This window comes from Bombina bombina, chromosome 7 (assembly GCF_027579735.1).
Source record: "Bombina bombina isolate aBomBom1 chromosome 7, aBomBom1.pri, whole genome shotgun sequence".
In the NCBI taxonomy this organism is placed as follows: Eukaryota; Metazoa; Chordata; class Amphibia; order Anura; family Bombinatoridae; genus Bombina; species Bombina bombina.
The window spans coordinates 588,336,323-588,355,884 of NC_069505.1; the positions used below are offsets into that span (position 1 = coordinate 588,336,323).

Consider the following 19,562-nt stretch of genomic DNA (forward strand, 5'->3'; position numbering starts at 1 on the left):
AAACAATACAATACCCCCCAACATTACAACTCACCACCCACATACCCCTAATCTAACCCACCGAAACCCCCCTTAAAAAACCTAACACTAAGCCCCTGAAGATCTCCCTACATTGTATTCACCCAGCCGGGTATCACCAATCCGTCCAGAAGAGGGTCCGAAGTCTTCATCCTATCCGGCAAGAAGAGGTCCTCCAGAGGGTCCAAAGTCTTCATCCAGCCGGCATCTTCTATCTTCTTCCATCTGGAGAGGAGCGGGTCCATCTTGAAGGAGCCATCCTTCCTCACTGACGTCCTAAGTCCGAATGAGGGTTCCTTTAAATGATGTCATCCAAGATGGCGTCCCTCGAATTCCGATTGGCTGAATTAAGGTAGGAAAAATCTGATTGGCTGATTGAATCAGCCAATCAGATTCAAGTTCAATCCGATTGGCTGATTGGCAGATTTTTCCTACCTTAATTCTGATTGGCTGATAGAATCCTATCAGCCAATCGGAATTCGAGGGATGCCATCTTGGATGACGTCATTTAAAGGAACCTTCATTCGGACTTAGGACGTCGGTGAGGAAGGATGGCTTCGCGTCGGCTGCTTCAAGAAGGACCCACTCCGCTCCGGATGGAAGAAGATAGAAGATGCCGTCTGGATGAAGACTTTGGACCCTCTGGAGGACCTCTTCTTGCCGGATAGGATGAAGACTTCGGACCCTCTTCTGGACCTCTTCTTGCTGGATAGGATGAAGACTTCGGACCCTCTTCTGGACGGATCGGTGATACCCGGCTGGGTGAATACAAGGTAGGGAGATCTTCAGGGGCTTAGTGTTAGGTTTTTTAAGGGGGGTTTGGGTGGGTTCAGACTGATATACTTCAGGAAAGTTTTCTTCTGTGAAAAGCACACTGGTCTAAAAGAGGCTGCTTCCGGGTGGTAAATCGCCATAGAACAAGCCACTGAGCTGTTGTTCGTTCCTGGTAGAGCGCTTCTCTCTTTGTATGCAAATTATTATGACCCTGGGGAAGTCTCCCTATGGGTGATGGGGGAAACCAGACGTGGACTCCTTGCCCAGTGTGCTTAGAGGAATGTGGCTGCACCTCACTGACGAGGCCCATAGGAGGCCGAAACGATCGTCTGGGGTTGTCATGTTCCTTGTTCAGAGGAGAATTGCCTGGTATTTCGGGGCTGGACTGACCTTACTTGGCGGGATCAGACTGATATACTTCAGGAAAGTTTTCTTTTGTGAAAAGCACACTGGTCTAAAAGAGGCTGCTTCCGGGTGGTAAATCGCCATAGAACAAGCCACTGAGCTGTTGTTCATTCCTGGTAGAGCGCTTCTCTCTTTGTATGCAAATTATTATGACCCTGGGGAAGTCTCCCTATGGGTGATGGGGGAAACCAGACGTGGACTCCTTGCCCAGTGTGCTTAGAGGAATGTGGCTGCACCTCACTGACGAGGCCCATAGAAGGCCGAAACGATCGTCTGGGGTTGTCATGTTCCTTGTTCAGAGGAGAATTGCCTGGTATTTCGGGGCTGGACCGACCTTACTTGGCGGGATCAGACTGATATACTTCAGGAAAGTTTTCTTCTGTGAAAAGCACACTGGTCTAAAAGAGGCTGCTTCCGGGTGGTAAATCGCCATAGAACAAGCCACTGAGCTGTTGTTCGTTCCTGGTAGAGCGCTTCTCTCTTTGTATGCAAATTATTATGACCCTGGGGAAGTCTCCCTATGGGTGATGGGGGAAACCAGACGTGGACTCCTTGCCCAGTGTGCTTAGAGGAATGTGGCTGCACCTCACTGACGAGGCCCATAGGAGGCCGAAACGATTGTCTGGGGTTGTCATGTTCCTTGTTCAGAGGAGAATTGCCTGGTATTTCGGGGCTGGACTGACCTTACTTGGCGGGATCAGACTGATATACTTCAGGAAAGTTTTCTTCTGTGAAAGCACACTGGTCTAAAAGAGGCTGCTTCCGGGTGGTAAATCGCCATAGAACAAGCCACTGAGCTGTTGTTCGTTCCTGGTAGAGCGCTTCTCTCTTTGTATGCAAATTATTATGACCCTGGGGAAGTCTCCCTATGGGTGATGGGGGAAACCAGACGTGGACTCCTTGCCCAGTGTGCTTAGAGGAATGTGGCTGCACCTCACTGACGAGGCCCATAGGAGGCTGAAACGATCGTCTGGGGTTGTCATGTTCCTTGTTCAGAGGAGAATTGCCTGGTATTTCGGGGCTGGACTGACCTTACTTGGCGGGATCAGACTGATATACTTCAGGAAAGTTTTCTTCTGTGAAAAGCACACTGGTCTAAAAGAGGCTGCTTCCGGGTGGTAAATCGCCATAGAACAAGGCACTGAGCTGTTGTTCGTTCCTGGTAGAGCGCTTCTCTCTTTGTATGCAAATTATTATGACCCTGGGGAAGTCTCCCTATGGGTGATGGGGGAAACCAGACGTGGACTCCTTGCCCAGTGTGCTTAGAGGAATGTGGCTGCACCTCACTGACGAGGCCCATAGGAGGCCGAAACGATCGTCTGGGGTTGTCATGTTCCTTGTTCAGAGGAGAATTGCCTGGTATTTCGGGGCTGGACTGACCTTACTTGGCGGGATCAGACTGATATACTTCAGGAAAGTTTTCTTCTGTGAAAAGCACACTGGTCTAAAAGAGGCTGCTTCTGGGTGGTAAATCGCCATAGAACAAGCCACTGAGCTGTTGTTCATTCCTGGTAGAGTGCTTCTCTCTTTGTATGCAAATTATTATGACCCTGGGGAAGTCTCCCTATGGGTGATGGGGGAAACCAGACGTGGACTCCTTGCCCAGTGTGCTTAGAGGAATGTGGCTGCACCTCACTGACGAGGCCCATAGGAGGCCGAAACGATCGTCTGGGGTTGTCATGTTCCTTGTTCAGAGGAGAATTCCCTGGTATTTCGGGGCTGGACTGACCTTACTTGGCGGGATCAGACTGATATACTTTAGGAAAGTTTTCTTCTGTGAAAAGCACACTGGTCTAAAAGAGGCTGCTTCTGGGTGGTAAATCGCCATAGAACAAGCCACTGAGCTGTTGTTCGTTCCTGGTAGAGCACTTCTCTCTTTGTATGCAAATTATTATGACCCTGGGGAAGTCTCCCTATGGGTGATGGGGGAAACCAGACGTGGACTCCTTGCCCAGTGTGCTTAGAGGAATGTGGCTGCACCTCACTGACGAGGCCCATAGGAGGCCGAAACGATCGTCTGGGGTTGTCATGTTCCTTGTTCAGAGGAGATTTGCCTGGTATTTCGGGGCTGGACTGACCTTACTTGGCGGGATCAGACTGATATACTTCAGGAAAGTTTTCTTCTGTGAAAAGCACACTGGTCTAAAAGAGGCTGCTTCCGGGTGGTAAATCGCCATAGAACAAGCCACTGAGCTGTTGTTCGTTCCTGGTAGAGCGCTTCTCTCTTTGTATGCAAATTATTATGACCCTGGGGAAGTCTCCCTATGGGTGATGGGGGAAACCAGACGTGGACTCCTTGCCCAGTGTGCTTAGAGGAATGTGGCTGCACCTCACTGACGAAGCCCATAGGAGGCCGAAACGATCGTCTGGGGTTGTCATGTTCCTTGTTCAGAGGAGAATTGCCTGGTATTTCGGGGCTGGACTGACCTTACTTGGCGGGATCAGACTGATATACTTCAGGAAAGTTTTCTTCTGTGAAAAGCACACTGGTCTAAAAGAGGCTGCTTCCGGGTGGTAAATCGCCATAGAACAAGCCACTGAGCTGTTGTTCGTTCCTGGTAGAGCGCTTCTCTCTTTGTATGCAAATTATTATGACCCTGGGGAAGTCTCCCTATGGGTGATGGGGGAAACCAGACGTGGACTCCTTGCCCAGTGTGCTTAGAGGAATGTGGCTGCACCTCACTGACGAGGCCCATAGGAGGCCGAAACGATCGTCTGGGGTTGTCATGTTCCTTGTTCAGAGGAGAATTGCCTGGTATTTCAGGGCTGGACTGACCTTACTTGGCGGGATCAGACTGATATACTTCAGGAAAGTTTTCTTCTGTGAAAAGCACACTGGTCTAAAAGAGGCTGCTTCCGGGTGGTAAATCGCCATAGAACAAGCCACTGAGCTGTTGTTCGTTCCTGGTAGAGCGCTTCTCTCTTTGTATTCCTTTAAATGATGTCATCCAAGATGGCGTCCCTCGAATTCCGATTGGCTGATAGGATTCTATCAGCCAATCGGAATTAAGGTAGGAAAAATCTGATTGGCTGATTGAATCAGCCAATCAGATTCAAGTTCAATCCGATTGGCTGATTGGCAGATTTTTCCTACCTTAATTCCGATTGGCTGATAGAATCCTATCAGCCAATCGGAATTCGAGGGATGCCATCTTGGATGACGTCATTTAAAGGAACCTTCATTCGGACTTAGGACGTCATTGAGGAAGGATGGCTTCGCGTCGGCTGCTTCAAGATGGACCCACGCCGCTCCGGATGGAAGAAGATAGAAGATGCCGTCTGGATGAAGACTTTGGACCCTCTGGAGGACCTCTTCTTGCCGGATAGGATGAAGACTTCGGACCCTCTTCTGGACCTCTTCTTGCTGGATAGGATGAAGACTTCGGACCCTCTTCTGGACGGATCGGTGATACCCGGCTGGGTGAATACAAGGTAGGGAGATCTTCAGGGGCTTAGTGTTAGGTTTTTTAAGGGGGGTTTGAGTGGGTTAAATTAGGGGTATGTGGGTGGTGGGTTGTAATGTTGGGGGGGTATTATATTGTTTTTTTTCAGGCAAAAGAGCTGAATTCTTTGGGGCATGCCCCGCAAAAGGCCCTTTTAAGGGCTGGTAAGGTAATAGAGCTGTTAACTTTTTATTTTAGAATAGGGTAGGGCATTTTTTTATTTTGGGGGGCTTTGTTATTTTTTTTAGGGGGCTTAGAGTAGGTGTAATTAGTTTAAAATTCTTGTAATCTTTTTTTATTTTTTGTAATTTAGTGTTTGTTTTTTTGTAATTTAGTTTAGTTGATTTAATTGTAGGTAATTGTAGGTAGTTTATTTAATTAATTTATTGATACTGTAGTGTTAGTTTTAATTGTAACTTAGGTTAGGATTTATTTTACAGGTGATTTTGTAATTATTTTAACTAGGTAGCTATTAAATAGTTATTAACTATTTAATAGCTATTGTACCTAGTTAAAATAAATATAAAGTTGCCTGTAAAATAAATATAAATCCTAAAATAGCTACAATATAATTATTCGTTATATTGTAGCTATATTAGGGTTTATTTTACAGGTAAGTATTTAGCTTTAAATAGGATTAATTTATTTAATAAGAATTAATTTATTTTGTTAGATTAAAATTATATTTAATTTAGGGGGTGTTAGGGTTAGGGTTAGACTTAGCTTTAGGGGTTAATACATTTATTATAGTAGCGGTGAGGTCCGGTCGGCAGATTAGGGGTTAATACTTGAAGTTAGGTGTCGCCGATGTTAGTGAGGGCAGATTAGGGGTTAATAAAATTTATTATAGGGTTTGCGAGGCGGGAGTGAGGCGGTTTAGGGGTTAATACATTTATTATAGTGGCGGCGAGGTCCGGTCGGAAGATTAGGGGTTAATAAGTGTAGGTAAGGTAGCAGCAACGTTGGGGGGGGGCAGATTAGGGGTTAATAAATATTATGTAGGTGTCGGCGATGTTAGGGGCAGCAGATTAGGGGTACATAGGGATAATGTAGGTGGCGTCGGTGTGCGGTCGGCAGATTAGGGGTTAAAAAAAATTATTATAGTGGCGGCGATGTGGGGGGACCTCGGTTTAGGGGTACATAGGTAGTTTATGGGTGTTAGTGTACTTTAGAGCACAGTAGTTAAGAGCTTTATGAACCGGCGTTAGCCCATAAAGCTCTTAACTCCTGGCTTTTTGCTGCGTCTGGAGTCTTGTCGTTAGAGTTCTAACGCTCACTTCAGCCAAGACTCTAAATACCGGCGTTAGGAAGATCCCATTGAAAAGATAGGATACGTAATTGGCGTAAGGGGATCTGCGGTATGGAAAAGTCGCGGCTGGAAAGTGAGCGTTAGACCCTTTCCTGACTGACTCTAAATACCAGCGGGCGGTAAAAACCAGCGTTAGGACCCCTTAACGCTGTTTTTTTTTTTTATATAATAATTTTTATTATTTCAATAAATTTGTAAACATAAGAACATCAAAAGCGTACATTTGAATATCGGTAGTACAGAGTACGGTACTAGTTGGAAATTACAATATGTGGAACAGACATGCATAATAATAAAGATACAAAAGAGAACACTGAATGCTGAAAGCAAATGCCTATGGGTTATCAGCTATACCCCCATCTCAACAGACATGGGGGCCAACTGTTGGCTGCTTCAAAAAGGCAAACATGTTGCTAGTTATCTAATTAAGGCAGCATTTTCATAAAACATGAGAGTCTAAACATGGCTGTTCTTACCAACATCAAAACATAAACATACTGTGTTGCAAAGCAAGTATATCAATCGATCCAGATAATGACTGTGTCTAGCTATCAGTTAGGGGGAGAGGGGAGGAGAAAAAAAAAAAAAAAGGAGGGGTTATAGGGGGGTTTAGGGGAGAAGGCAGGGAAAGTTGGATTCATTCTAGGGAGGGTAGGAAGGAGGTGGGGCAGGTGAAAGTATTCAGGAGGGCCTAGAGTAAGACAGTGTGCAGGGTCTGTGAGTGCCCTGTGATATATACAGCGAGAATTACTTTGGGCCATACTCCCAAATTTTGATTTGGAGATCTGCAGACCCATGAATGTGTGAGACATAGGACTCCATTTTCTTCACAAAGTTTAATATGTCAGTCACTTGTTCCCATAAGGGTGAGGTACGCTGTAGCCACATGCGGGCCACAGCCAGCTTAACGGCTAAGAATAGGTAAATACAAAACAATTTTTGAGGCAGGATCAGCTGCCTAGGCAGAATATGAAGCAGACATGCACTTGGTGACATAGGTAGATGAATGCCCCCGGAAGAGCAAAATTGGATTGCCTTCTGCCAAAGCGGCTGAATCTGTGGGCAGGACCACCATATATGTTGAGGGGTTCCCAAATCATCACATCCTCTCCAACACTTAGGTGAATTAACGGGCGATATTTTAAAAAGACGAATAGGGGTCATATGCCATTGTAGCAAGACCTTGAGAAACAACTCATATAGTGTAATACAGTGTATAGCTTTTTTGGTTAATTGGACTGCTTCTTGCCATTGGCGAGGGTCATGTGAGACCATTAAGGAAGACTCCCAGTGTCGTATCGGAGGAGATTTGTAAAAGACCGGAGAATTCAGGAGTACACAATATGAGACAGATAGGAGTCTGGTAGAGGAGGACGGAGAGTCCCATTTTATTTCCCAAATGGTTTTGGCTCGCAGAGGACCCTTATCAAAGCCCCACGACAAAAGGAAACTACGTAGTCTCCAGAACTCAAAGTGCAAGATAGAAGGCGGGTTAAACTTTCGAAGAAAATCTTGATAGGTGATTAGTTTATCCCCAGTATAGAGGTCTGTTAGCTTGGTTAAGCCTAAGACAAGCCATAGATTAGGATGAGAATCTGGCAAAGACAATAGCAGCCCTCGTAACGAGTGTGACGGGGAAGGATGAGGCGCTACTGACGGAAGGTTGTGTATTTTATCCCAGAACCGTAAATTCGATTTTATGATAGGGTTCATCAAGAGGCCAGGTGGCCTAGAGTGCTTAGGGATCCATGGTAGATCTCTCAGGGTGTACCCCGCTGGGAGGGATGCTTGCTCGATCTCAGCCCACCGGCTCACCGACACCGAGTTCCACTGGGTCACATGGGACAACCTGGCTGCCTCATGATATTTTAAGATATTAGGGGCCGCTGCCCCACTGGCCAACAAGGGCTGTTGCAGGATGTTGGTAGCTAGTCTCGGGACCTTGTTGCGCCAAATGAATTTATTACACAATTGTTGGAATTTATAAATTGTGGACCTAGGGATTGGAATGGGTAAGGAGCGAAACAAGTAAGTAAGTTTCGGAAGAAGACTCATTTTAAAAGCCGCTATCCGACCCAGCCATGATAGTGATGGAACATTCCACGTGCCTGAAGATTTCTCTACATCCGATAACAGGGGAATAAAGTTCAAGGCTATCATCTCAGAAATATTATGGGATAAATATACCCCAAGATGTTTGATATGCGATGTGGACCATAGGAACTTATATGTATTTTTTAGTGTGTTAAGAGACTCTTCAGATATGTTGATCGTGTAAGCTTCCGTTTTGAGCACATTTAATTTATAGTAGCTAACCAGGGCAAATCTGTCCAGCAGGGAGAACAAGTGGGGGAGAGATGTAAGAGGCTCAGAAATGAGTACTGTTAAATCGTCTGCAAACAAGGCTGTTTTCTGCTCCGTCTGATATATAGAAACTCCTTTGATCTGGGGACATGATCGGATAGCCGCAGCGAGGGGTTCCATCATAAGGGCAAATATGAGTGGAGACAGGGGACACCCCTGTCTCGTACCATTCGTTATCAAAAAGGACTTAGAGCAGAATCCTAGGCCCTTAACCACTGCCAACGGATTAGAATATAACGCCGTAACTGCCGTGATAAAGGACTCTGGGAAGCTGAATCGTCGCAAAACGGCAAACATATAATCCCAGTTCACCCTGTCGAAGGCTTTTTCGGCGTCCAATGATAGGGTGACACAGGGCAGCTGCAGTCTATGAGCTTCAAAGTAAATATTTAGGAGTCTTCTGGTATTATCTGGGCCCTGATGCCGCAGGACAAAGCCCACCTGGTCAGGGTTAACTAGCATAGGTAGTAAGGAGTTAAGACGCGAGGCTAGAATTTTAGCATAGAGTTTGACATCAAGATTCAGTAGTGAAATTGGTCTATAACTTCCACAAAGTGTCGAGTCCTTCCCTTGCTTCGGGAGAGTGATAATAGTAGCCTGCAAAAACTCTGCTGGGAAAGTTCCCCGCGTCCTTGCTAGTGAAAAAAGTCGCTTAACGCTGGTTTTGACGGCTAACGAAGAACTCTAAATCTAGGCGTTAGTTAGCTTGTGCATCTGTTACAGGGGCCACTTTTTATTTGCTTGCATTTGTCAAAATTCTAACGCACATGTTTAGTTCGTATGACTTTTTGTTCTACTCTCTGAGTTTAGATCCATCTGTTTCATTTAGCATCTAATAAAACAAATTAGAAAAGATAAGAGCGGCGCACTAGGCTGAGTTATGATAAGATCAAATAAATATATACAATAAAAATTTATCATACAAAATAGAGCTAATGGTACTTAGATAATGTCATAAATATCACTAAAGATAAAAGGTAAGGTAGGTTATACCATATAATAACAAGATAGCTATATCATATAAAAATATTTTATAAAAATATTTAATATCAATGCTAAAAAATCACAAATGATAAGTAAAGTTCCTTATAAGTATTTAATAAATAAAAAAAACATATATATTCATTCAAGTAATAAATCAGCAACAGGGAAAGTAAGTGCATTCATTCAAACAAATGGATTAAGATGTGGCCACATCTAAAAACTGATCATTAATATTATCACTCATATGTTGGCTCCTTAAAAAGGTATTAGAAAGTCCAATAGTGCAAGTGGTTATTTAAAAAAAAAATGATAAAAAACTATAGAAAAGGTTGTAGAAAAGACCGTTGTGCGTTTGTATAAAACCAAATGGTAATCCAGCAAAGTCTGTTTCCTGTATATAGGTCTGTAAAGTAGTCTGTTCGAATCAATTTAGCAGACACACAGTTCATAAAACATAAGCATAAGCAGTGCTGACCGGTCAGTTAAGCAAGTGTTCCAATGTTAAATTAGGATAGCTTGAACGTACCTAACAGACTTAATGGCTGTAAGCGGCTCCAGTGCTGTATGAACGATTCCACTCAGCAATCAGCTGCGGGCACTACACGGGCACTACACGCCGAGTATTGATTCACTCCTAAGCGCGGCTTCAGCGTCTTCACTGTCAGCGTGTACGTGTCTTCGTCACCTGACTGGTTTGACCAATCCGGACCCTGGAAAAACGTCCCAAATTTGAAACGTTCACTGTTGTTTCTGAAATAATCCAATTGAGTGTGATTCAAAAGTTGTAAGTCATTCTACGCGTTTCAGCACAGCGTGCCTTTATCAAGATGACTTACAAGTGGTCTAGTCCTTCCTTTTATAGGCAGAAATCTTGTGCCGCCTTTTTAACTCTGAAATGTCTATTGTAATAAACTCTATTTATGCAAACAGTGCTAAATTTCATTCAGTATTCTTGTTTTTTGACATCCAATATATTCCACAGTGCGTTTTAATAGTGCAATCTTACTTGTTATCTGAGAGTAATAATCTAACAAGTATTATATACAATTCATAGTGTCTTGATATTACCAATAAAAATACCTTTTGTTAATCCAAACATTTATTCATAAAATTAATGCATTCATGTTTTTGGGAGAAGGGAATTTAAATAAATAAAACCTATATAAAATATATATATATGCACAGAAATAATGTATATAAAATCACATATAGAGTCTATATGAATAACAGAAGAATAGCAGAAAAATATCAAAAAAATTAAAAAAAATATGTATATGCACATATTAAAAATATATGCACATATAAAAACCTATATACACATATAAAAATATATAGATATATAAATAAATGTATATAAAATATAATAAAAGACTAATCCATAAAATATATTTTCGCATGATCAATGGACTGTGATGTATAAACTGAATAATAAATATGTAAATATATAAATAAAAATTTTTTGAAAAAGTTTTTTTTAAAAAACAAAGTGTTTAATAAAAGTTCATAGAAACCAGATGTAAATATTTGATACAAGGTGAAAAGATTTTATTTTAAGATATAAGAATGGGTATCTCATGACCCCATTAGTTAAAAGGATTAAGGTCAAATTCCGCATTCAGCCCCCCTGGGGTCAGAGTACCAAAATTAAAATTTAGTTCAGCTTCAGTAAATAGGAGCTGTTTCAGTGTGTTTCCGCCTCTTTGGAGTTTAACCTTTTTAACACCCCAGTATAAAAAGCCTTCAGTTTTCTGTCCGTGGAAGTCTTTAAAGTGTTTTGAGAGTAAATGATCCTCAAAGCCCCATTCTATATTTAAAAGATGTTGCCTTATCCTATCCCTTACTGGTCTGCTTGTTTGTCCAAAATATTGTTTCTTACACGGACACTAAATAATAAAACAAATTGATCTCATATTAATAATATTTAAAGGGACACTAAAGTCAATATTAAACTTTAATAATTCTGATATAGCGTGTAGTTTAAGATTCTTTCCAATTTATTACCATTATCACATTGTGCACATTCTTTTTATATGCGCATTTTTATGAGACTCCAGATCATACTGAGCATGTAAAAGTGTTCACAGTGACTACGTATATAAGTCTGTGATTGGCTGATGGCTGTCACATGATACAGGGGGACAGCAAATTAAAGGACATTTTGAAATTTGCTAGAAAATATCTAGTGCTCATTTAAAATTTAGACTGTGTGCTATTGAACTGTGTTTTTATCATGCGCATTTATTGTATTTCATTTATCTTACAGTTCAGTGGATTATATACTACAGTACCACTATGCAAATTAAAGAAGAATGATAATGAATGATTACATTTAATGCATTCTTTCCATTTCCATGTATTATAAGGCTGTGCTGCCTTTAACTCCTCCTCACTGCTACACCTTTGCATACCCCTGTGCTTAGCAGATGTTAGGATTTTCTTGCACCTTACATTTAAACACTATTTAAAGTCATATTTGATTCAATTAACCACAAAAAAAGAATATGTATATTTTAAAGTAGGTAAATAAGTCTGGCATAGATGTAAAGTAATAGGGTTAACACATATCTGAACCTATTGATATATGTATTTTGTAGCTGAGTCAATCACAGCTGAGGGTTGCAAGTACAAAAACAGTCTATTACACCATCTTATGAAAAAAAATGTTGGTGTCCTGGTATATTTTAATGAAAATCAGGGAAGTAAGCTCAGGAGCATACACGTGGCTGGAGCCTTATATGGCAGATGTTTTGCAATAATCATATCTACCTACCTAGGTATCTCTTAAACAAAGAAAACAAATGTTTTCATATCTTTCTGCATTAATGGTGCCCTCACAAGTTACCCATGCCATGGGCACTGACACACCCCCATGCCATGACAGATGCTGGCTTTTGGACCTGATGCAGATAACAGCTTGGATGGTCCTTTTCCTCTTTGTCCCAAAGAACACAATGGTTGTTTTTTAAAAAAATATTTGAAATGTTGACTCATCGGACCACAAAACATGATTCCACTGTGCTACTGTCCATCTCAGATGAGACCAAGCCCAGAGCAGTCGGCGGCACTTCTAGACAGCGTTGATGTATGGCTTCTGCTTTGCATAGTAAAGCCTTAACTTGCATCTGTGGATGCAGCGACGAATAGTGTTGACTGACAAAGGTTTACCAAAGTATTCCCAAGCCCATGTCAGGAAATCCATTACAGACTCATGACGGTTTTTGAGACAGTGACGTCTTAACAATCGGAGATCACTCGCATTAAGAAGTGGTTTTCATCTTGCCCCTTATGCACTGAGATTTGACTGGATTCCTTGAATCTTTTAATTATATTGTGCACTGTAGAAGGTAAATTGCCCAAAATCCAGTTGATTTGTTTTTGGCTAATTTTGTTCTCAAAGAGTTGGATTATTCGCTGATACATCTGTTGGCAGATTGGCGAGCCTCGACCCATCCTTGCTCTTGAAGGACTAGGCCTTTTTTGGAGACTCCTTATATACGTTGATTACACAATTGCCTCACCTGTTTCCCATCACCTTCTTATTTTAACTTGTCACACTTGTCGCTATTAGTCCTAAATTGCACCTGTACCAACTTTTTTGGAATGTGTTGTAGTCATCAGATTTGAAATGAAGTGTATATTTTCAAAAATTCCTTTAATTCACAAAGTAAAACATCAAATAAATAAAACAGGGTGAATTGAATTTTCAAATTACTCTTTTTTTTTTTGCATTTTCCATACTATCCCAACTTTTTCATAATTGAGGTTGGAATATTTTAAGTAATTATTTCACTATAAGAATAAAAGTAATGTATGTGAGTTTATTGAGCCCTTTAATTTATGAAATTTGATTAGTAAAAACAGGTCCTGCAAACATGGCGTTAATTACCGGGACTTTGTATTGTGATGAGTGGTAACATGACACATGATAAATATAGAGACATTTTCCCCAAATGAAAATGAAAAGAACTGATTAACAGTCGTCAACGTGCCAGTTATTCTTACATGGTGACTGTGATCAACCCTGTTGTTAACAGGAGACAATAATGTAAAACATATATGCTTTAAAGGACCACTAGATTAACCTATAAACCCATAATAAATAGAAAATGTAAAAGCACATAGTTTGAATTTCAAATAAGTAGCAGATTTATTTCTGAAAAATGTCAACGTTAGATACACTTTAAGCTTCTCCCTCTTTTTTCCCCCCAGCTTTTATTCCCCCCTCCACCACCACTTACTCTTCTCTTTCATCCCTTCTCTGAAATACTTAACGTAACATCTTTGAAAAAAGGCTTATTTGCAAATGTCACCCTGCTACTGTCTCTTTCGCCTCCTTTGGACTTGCATATTCTAAGAGGACTTTCATAACGGAATTTTAAAAAATGTTATATTTTCCTTGATGCACTATATGGTGTTCAAATGGTGTATACCAAGTTCAATTTAATTTATATATAAATTTGCAGCACAAGGTGGAAATGGCTCAGCAGTTAATGGGATTAATTTAAATACCTACATTCGTTTATAGTAGTCTTTGTATCCATACAAGTGGAAATCATTTTTAACATATATTAGTGTGAAGGAAAAAGCAGATATGCTTTTAAGATAATTATAAATCTGTTTATAGGTATAGGCCTAGGAACTGTTGGAGAGTTTATGAAGGAACAGCTTTTTGCAAAGGATGGACTGGTCCCTAATGCCTTCCTTTGCTACATTTATCATTTTAAAGTAAATTGACAGTTGACAGTGCAGTAAAATGGCAGTAAAAGCTTCCAATTGCAGTCTTCTCCTATCCTGTTTGTAAGAGACTGTAATCTGTCATATCTGACTTTTGCTGCTTAATGGCTTCTCTCCATTCTAAAAAATTAGGTTTCAACATGACCTCTTTTGCAGTCTGAGTTTGACAACTGCTGCTCTTGTAGGTTTGAAGTGATGTGGTTAAGTGAAGTAAACTGGTGCTTGGTTGTTTGAGGCTGACATAGTTTTCCATTGCGGGGCTCGGGAGCAACTGTGTCACTGGGGCTGAAGCACAAACTCAAACTTTAAGAGTGTGTGACATTGTTTTGAGCTGTGGTGGAGTCTACTCATAATAAAGTTTTAGAAGTTATCAATTTACGTCTCAGTGCTGACTTGACATCCTTATTTTTTAAGCTGTATATCAATGGATTTAGTAAGGGGACAATAGCAGTGTTAAATAGAGACAGCATCTTATTTTCATCCAAATTGTCTTTTGCAGATGGCCTTATATATTGCCAGGTGATAGACACATAGAGAAGAATGACAACTGTGAGGTGTGAAGAACATGTGTAGAAGGCTTTACGTCTTCCAGAACTAGATCGTATCCTCAGGATGGCAGTGATGATAAATACATAAGATATAAAGGTGAGCATGAAGGGGGTTAAAACCATAATAAACACACCCTCACTGAAAACCAAAATATAAAAAACAGTGGTGTCACTGCAGGTGAGTTTCAAAAGAGGCATAACATCACAGAAGAAGTGATTGATTATATTGGATCTGTAACAAGTGTATTGTGCCACTAACACAACGTAAGGTAAGGTTTCTAGGAAACTGATTACCCAACAGAAAATGGCCAGCAGGACACAGACTGTACGGCTCATGGTCATGTGATAGCACAGCGGATTACAGATGGCCACATAGCGATCATAACTCATAGCAGTCAGTATCAACAACTGATTAGCTGCTAATGATACAAATATATAAAATTGCAAAAGGTAGGAAACATATGAAATACTATTGTGTCCTGATATGAAATTAACAAGTACCCTATGGGAAGTAACAGTTGTATGAGACATGTCCAAAATAGACAAGTTGCCAAGGAAGAAGTACATGGGCGTGTGCAGGTGAGGATCCCGGCAGACCAGGTAAAGAATAGTCATGTTACTGCCAAGTGTCATGAGATAGAGAACCAGGACCAAAATAAAGATTGGAGCCTGGAGCTGAGGAACGTCTGAAATCCCTTTCATAATAAAATAAGTCACCATTGTCTGATTCATCTCTTCCATATGTATAGGAAAATCTGGCTGACAAAAAAGAAAAATATTTTTTTATTAAATATGGATTTTATATATAGAGTAAGCATTGGGTTTTGATGTTATAGACAGGTTAGCATTTAACATAAGTAAATTATTATATATATAAATCTTGAATCGCCTTGACTCACTGCCGCAACTTCAATCCACATGACAATCTACCCCAAACCTTAAATCTCTGCACCCTCAACCTATAGACTGTAAGCACCTCAGAGAAGGGTCCTCCTCCTAGATTTGTTTAGTCTGTTATTTCATAATAAATCTTTTTTTTAATAAAGGGTGAAGTAGCACCAGTAGCGAGTAAAACAACTTTTATTTGAACTTTCAATTAAAAAGGTTCTCCAATAACAAATGTTTGCAATGTGGAGCCTATGGTATGACACTCCATGACTCGCTGATGCTTTTCGGCTGATAAAAGCTATTTTTCAGCCAAAACGCGTCAAGTAGTCATGGTGTGTCATATCATCGGCTCCACCTTGCAATAATTAGTTATTGGAGAACCTTTTTAATTGAAAGTTCAAATAAAAATTGTTTTACTCGCTACTGGTGCTGCTCAACCCTTTATTGAAGAAACTGTATGTTTGGAAAAAAGCAAGCACATTAAGTGGGTGTTACACCCTTGCATATAGCTAACATTGGTTATCGCACTCCCCCTGAGCGTGTGTAAAGAGAAATGTGACGTCACTAGAGAGTGTAATTTCGAAGAGAGGTGAGAGGTCAGGCTCTAGCCGTGTGATTGGACAGACGCTGTAACTAACGCTGAGGGAGAGAAAGCATGTATCTGAATGAAGGATCATCAAAGATCCAGTTACACAGTCTATTGAGGATTACATATTGGAGAACAGCACCCAGGACCTTAGCTATAAGGTACCTTTAAGACTGGTTCCCATCTGGCAAGATATCATATTGAGTTAAGTAACGCAGTTACTGTCAGATTGACGCATTTACTGAAAGATTTATCACACATATATAAAAGGGGGGGGGAGTGAGTTTGTATAAGAAGAAAAGTAATTATACTTCATAGTACATTTTATATGTGCCAAATGAATATGTTGATACCACAAATCTGTGTTGTTGTATATTCCTATCTTTGTACTCAATGTTACAGAAGTTTGTGAAGCTATACAATTTAATTATAATAATTAGTTTTTCCTTATAAATATAACTTTTTCTGAATGTAAAATATACACTTACCATACAAAAAATGTAAAGGTTTGGGATATTTTTTAAAAGAAAAATGATTTAAATATATAATAGCAGGTTTATATAGTATATATATTGAGGTATAATTCTCTATATTTTAATTTCATATTTAGTAATTTTATATGGAAAAGGAAAGTAATTTAAATTGTTTAGTTTTTAGACTTAATTGATTGGACTAACAAATCAATACAGTATGCAGATGTGTATGAAAATGTAAAGGGTGTTAAATAAATAAATATATATAAATAAATAAATAAATAAAAACATAAATGAACAAGGACCTGTACCAAGTTATTTTTAAAAAATGCCAACTTCTGTTATACTATGATGAAAAAATATCTGGATTAATTAAAAACTAATCTTCAAGGGTATATATTTAAAAATAGACAAAAAGATAAATCAGATATAAAATATAAGGTGATGTTTTAAAGAGAGAAATACAAATAATAGCAATAATAATTATCAGCTAGATTACGTTTTGCATTGAGTGAAAAAGCATCGTTTTGGCTCATAACGATGCTTTTTCCCTAACGCTGTTATTACAAGTCTTGTAGCTATAGGTGTACCACACACCTTTTTGGCTGTCACGCAACGTCAGTACCGCACTTTTAAAAAAGTCCTTTTTCAATGGGACTTCAAAGGACAGTAGTTATGAGTTTTACACTACAAAGCCGTAGCATAAAACTCATAACTAAAGTGCTACAAAGTAAACTAACACCCATAAACTACCTATTAACCCCTAAACCGAGGCCCTCCCACATCGCAAACACTAAAATAAAATTATTAAACCCTAATCTGCCACTCTGGACATCGCCGCCACTATTAAAATGTATTAAAGGGACAGTCTAGGCCAAAATAAACTTTCATGATTCAGATAGAGCATGTATTTTTAAACAATTTTCCAATTTACTTTTTTCACCAATTTTGCTTTGTTCTCTTGGTATTCTTAGTTGAAAGCTTAACCTAGGAGGTTCATATGCTAAATCTTAGACCTTGAAGGCCACCTCTTTTCAGAATGCATTTTAACAGTTTTCACCACTAGAGGGTGTTAGTTCACGTATTTCATATAGATAACACTGTGCTCATGCACATGAAGTTATCTGGGAGCAGGCACTGATTGGCTAAACTGCAAGTCTGTCAAAAGAACTGAAATAAAGGGGCAGTTTGCAGAGGCGTAGATACAAGATAATCACAGAGGTTAAAAGTATATTATTATAACTGTGTTGGTTATGCAAAACTGGGGAATGGGTAATAAAGGGATTATCTATCTTTAAAAACAATAAAAATTCTGGTGTAGACTGTCCCTTTAAACCCTCTTCCGCCAATCCCCGACATCGTTGCCACTATAATAAACCTATTAACCCCTAAAACGCCGCCCTCCCACATCGAAAACACTACATAAATATTATTAACCCCTAATCTGCCGTCCGCCCACACCACCGCTATAATAAACCAATTAACCACTAAACCTCAAACCTCAAGTCTTGGATGACGTCACTTAAAGTGAACTTCATTTTCCAGTGATGATCTGAAGAAGAGGATTCTCCGCGCCGGATGTCTTGGTAATGGACCCGCTCTGCGCCGGATGGATGAAGATAGAAGATGCCGTCTGGATGAAGACTTCTGCCCGCTTGGATGAAGACTTCTGCCGGCTTCGATGAGGACTTCTGCCTGCTTGGATGAAGACTTCTGCCGGCTTCGATGAGGACTTCTGCCCGCTTGGATGAGGACTTCACCAGCTGGATGAGGATGGATGTTCGGTCTTCGAAAACTGTAAGTGGATCGTCGGGGGTTAGTGTTAGAGTTTTTTTTAAGGGTTTATTGGTTTTATTTTCAGCTTAGGGTTTGAGCACCGTAAGAGCTAAATGCCCTTTTAAGGGCAATGCCCATCCATATGCCCTTTTCAGGGCAATGGTTAGCTTAGGTTTATTTAGATAGAGTTTTATTTGGGGGGTTTGGTTGGGTGGGTTTTACTGTTGGGGGGTGTTTATAATTTTTATTGCCAGGTAAAAAAGCTGTTATCTTTAGGGCAAAGCCCTGCAAAAGGCCCTTTTAAGGGCCATTGGCAGTTTAGTGTAGGCTAGGGGTTTTATTATTATTTTTTGGGGGGGGGGCTATTTTTTTTTTTATTTTGATAGGGCTATTAGATTAGGAGTAATTCAGTTTTTTTTTATAATTTTGTTTTTTATTTTGTGTAATTTAGTGTTTCTTTGTTTTTTGTAATTTAGATAATTGTATTTGATTAATTTAATTTATTTGATTTAATTGTAATGTTAGGTTTTATTGTAAGGCAGGTTGGGTTTTATTTTACACGTAAATTTGTATTTATTTCAACTAGGTAGTTAGTAAATAGCTAATAACTATTTACTAACTAGTCTACCTAGTTAAAATAAATACAAACTTACCTGTGAAATAAAAATTAAACCTAAACTAGCTACAATATAACTATTAGTTATTTAGCTTTATTTTAATTATATTTAAGTTAGGGGGTGTTAGGGTTAGGGTTAGACTTATGTTTAGGGTTACGTTAGGGTTAGGGTTAGGTTTAAGGGTTAATATATTTATGTAGTGTTAGTGATGTGGGAGGCCAGAGGTTTAGGGGTTAATAACTTTAATATAGTGGCGGCGACATTGGGGCAGCAGATTAGGAGTTAATAAGGGTAGGTAAGTGGCGGCAATGTTAGGGGCGGCAGATTAGGGGTTTATAACTATAATGTACGTGGCGGCAATGTTAGGGGCAGCAGATTAGGGGTTAATAACATTATGTAGGTTGCGGAGATGTCGGGGGCGGCAGATTATGGGTGTTTAGATGTGCTTTTTATGTTAGGGTGTTAGGTTTAAACATAAATTTTTCTTTCCTCATAGACTTCAATGGGACTGCATTACGGAGCTTTTGTTTCTGCGATTGCAGGAGTTAGGCTTCTTTTCTGCCCGCTCTCCCTATTGATGTCTATAAGGAAATCGTGCACGTCAAAACAGCGCTTGTATTTCAGAGTGGTATAGAGCTCAACG

At 40.0% G+C, this 19,562-nt stretch overlaps 1 protein-coding gene across 1 annotated transcript; it reads right to left on the reverse strand.

Annotated features, from left to right (window-relative positions):
- Positions 1–14,378: 14,378 nt before the first annotated feature.
- LOC128636614 (olfactory receptor 8D1-like) lies at positions 14,379–15,320 on the reverse strand. Its single transcript, XM_053689607.1, has one exon. It carries the CDS (start codon positions 15,318–15,320, stop codon positions 14,379–14,381), a length of 942 nt encoding a protein of 313 aa, XP_053545582.1.
- Between the last annotated feature and the right edge of the window lie 4,242 nt (positions 15,321–19,562).

What these genes read in the sequence shown, in the direction of transcription:
- LOC128636614 (XM_053689607.1), bottom strand. Translation starts at nt 15,320, where the DNA reads ATGGAAGAGATGAATCAGACAATGGTGACTTATTTTATTATGAAAGGG.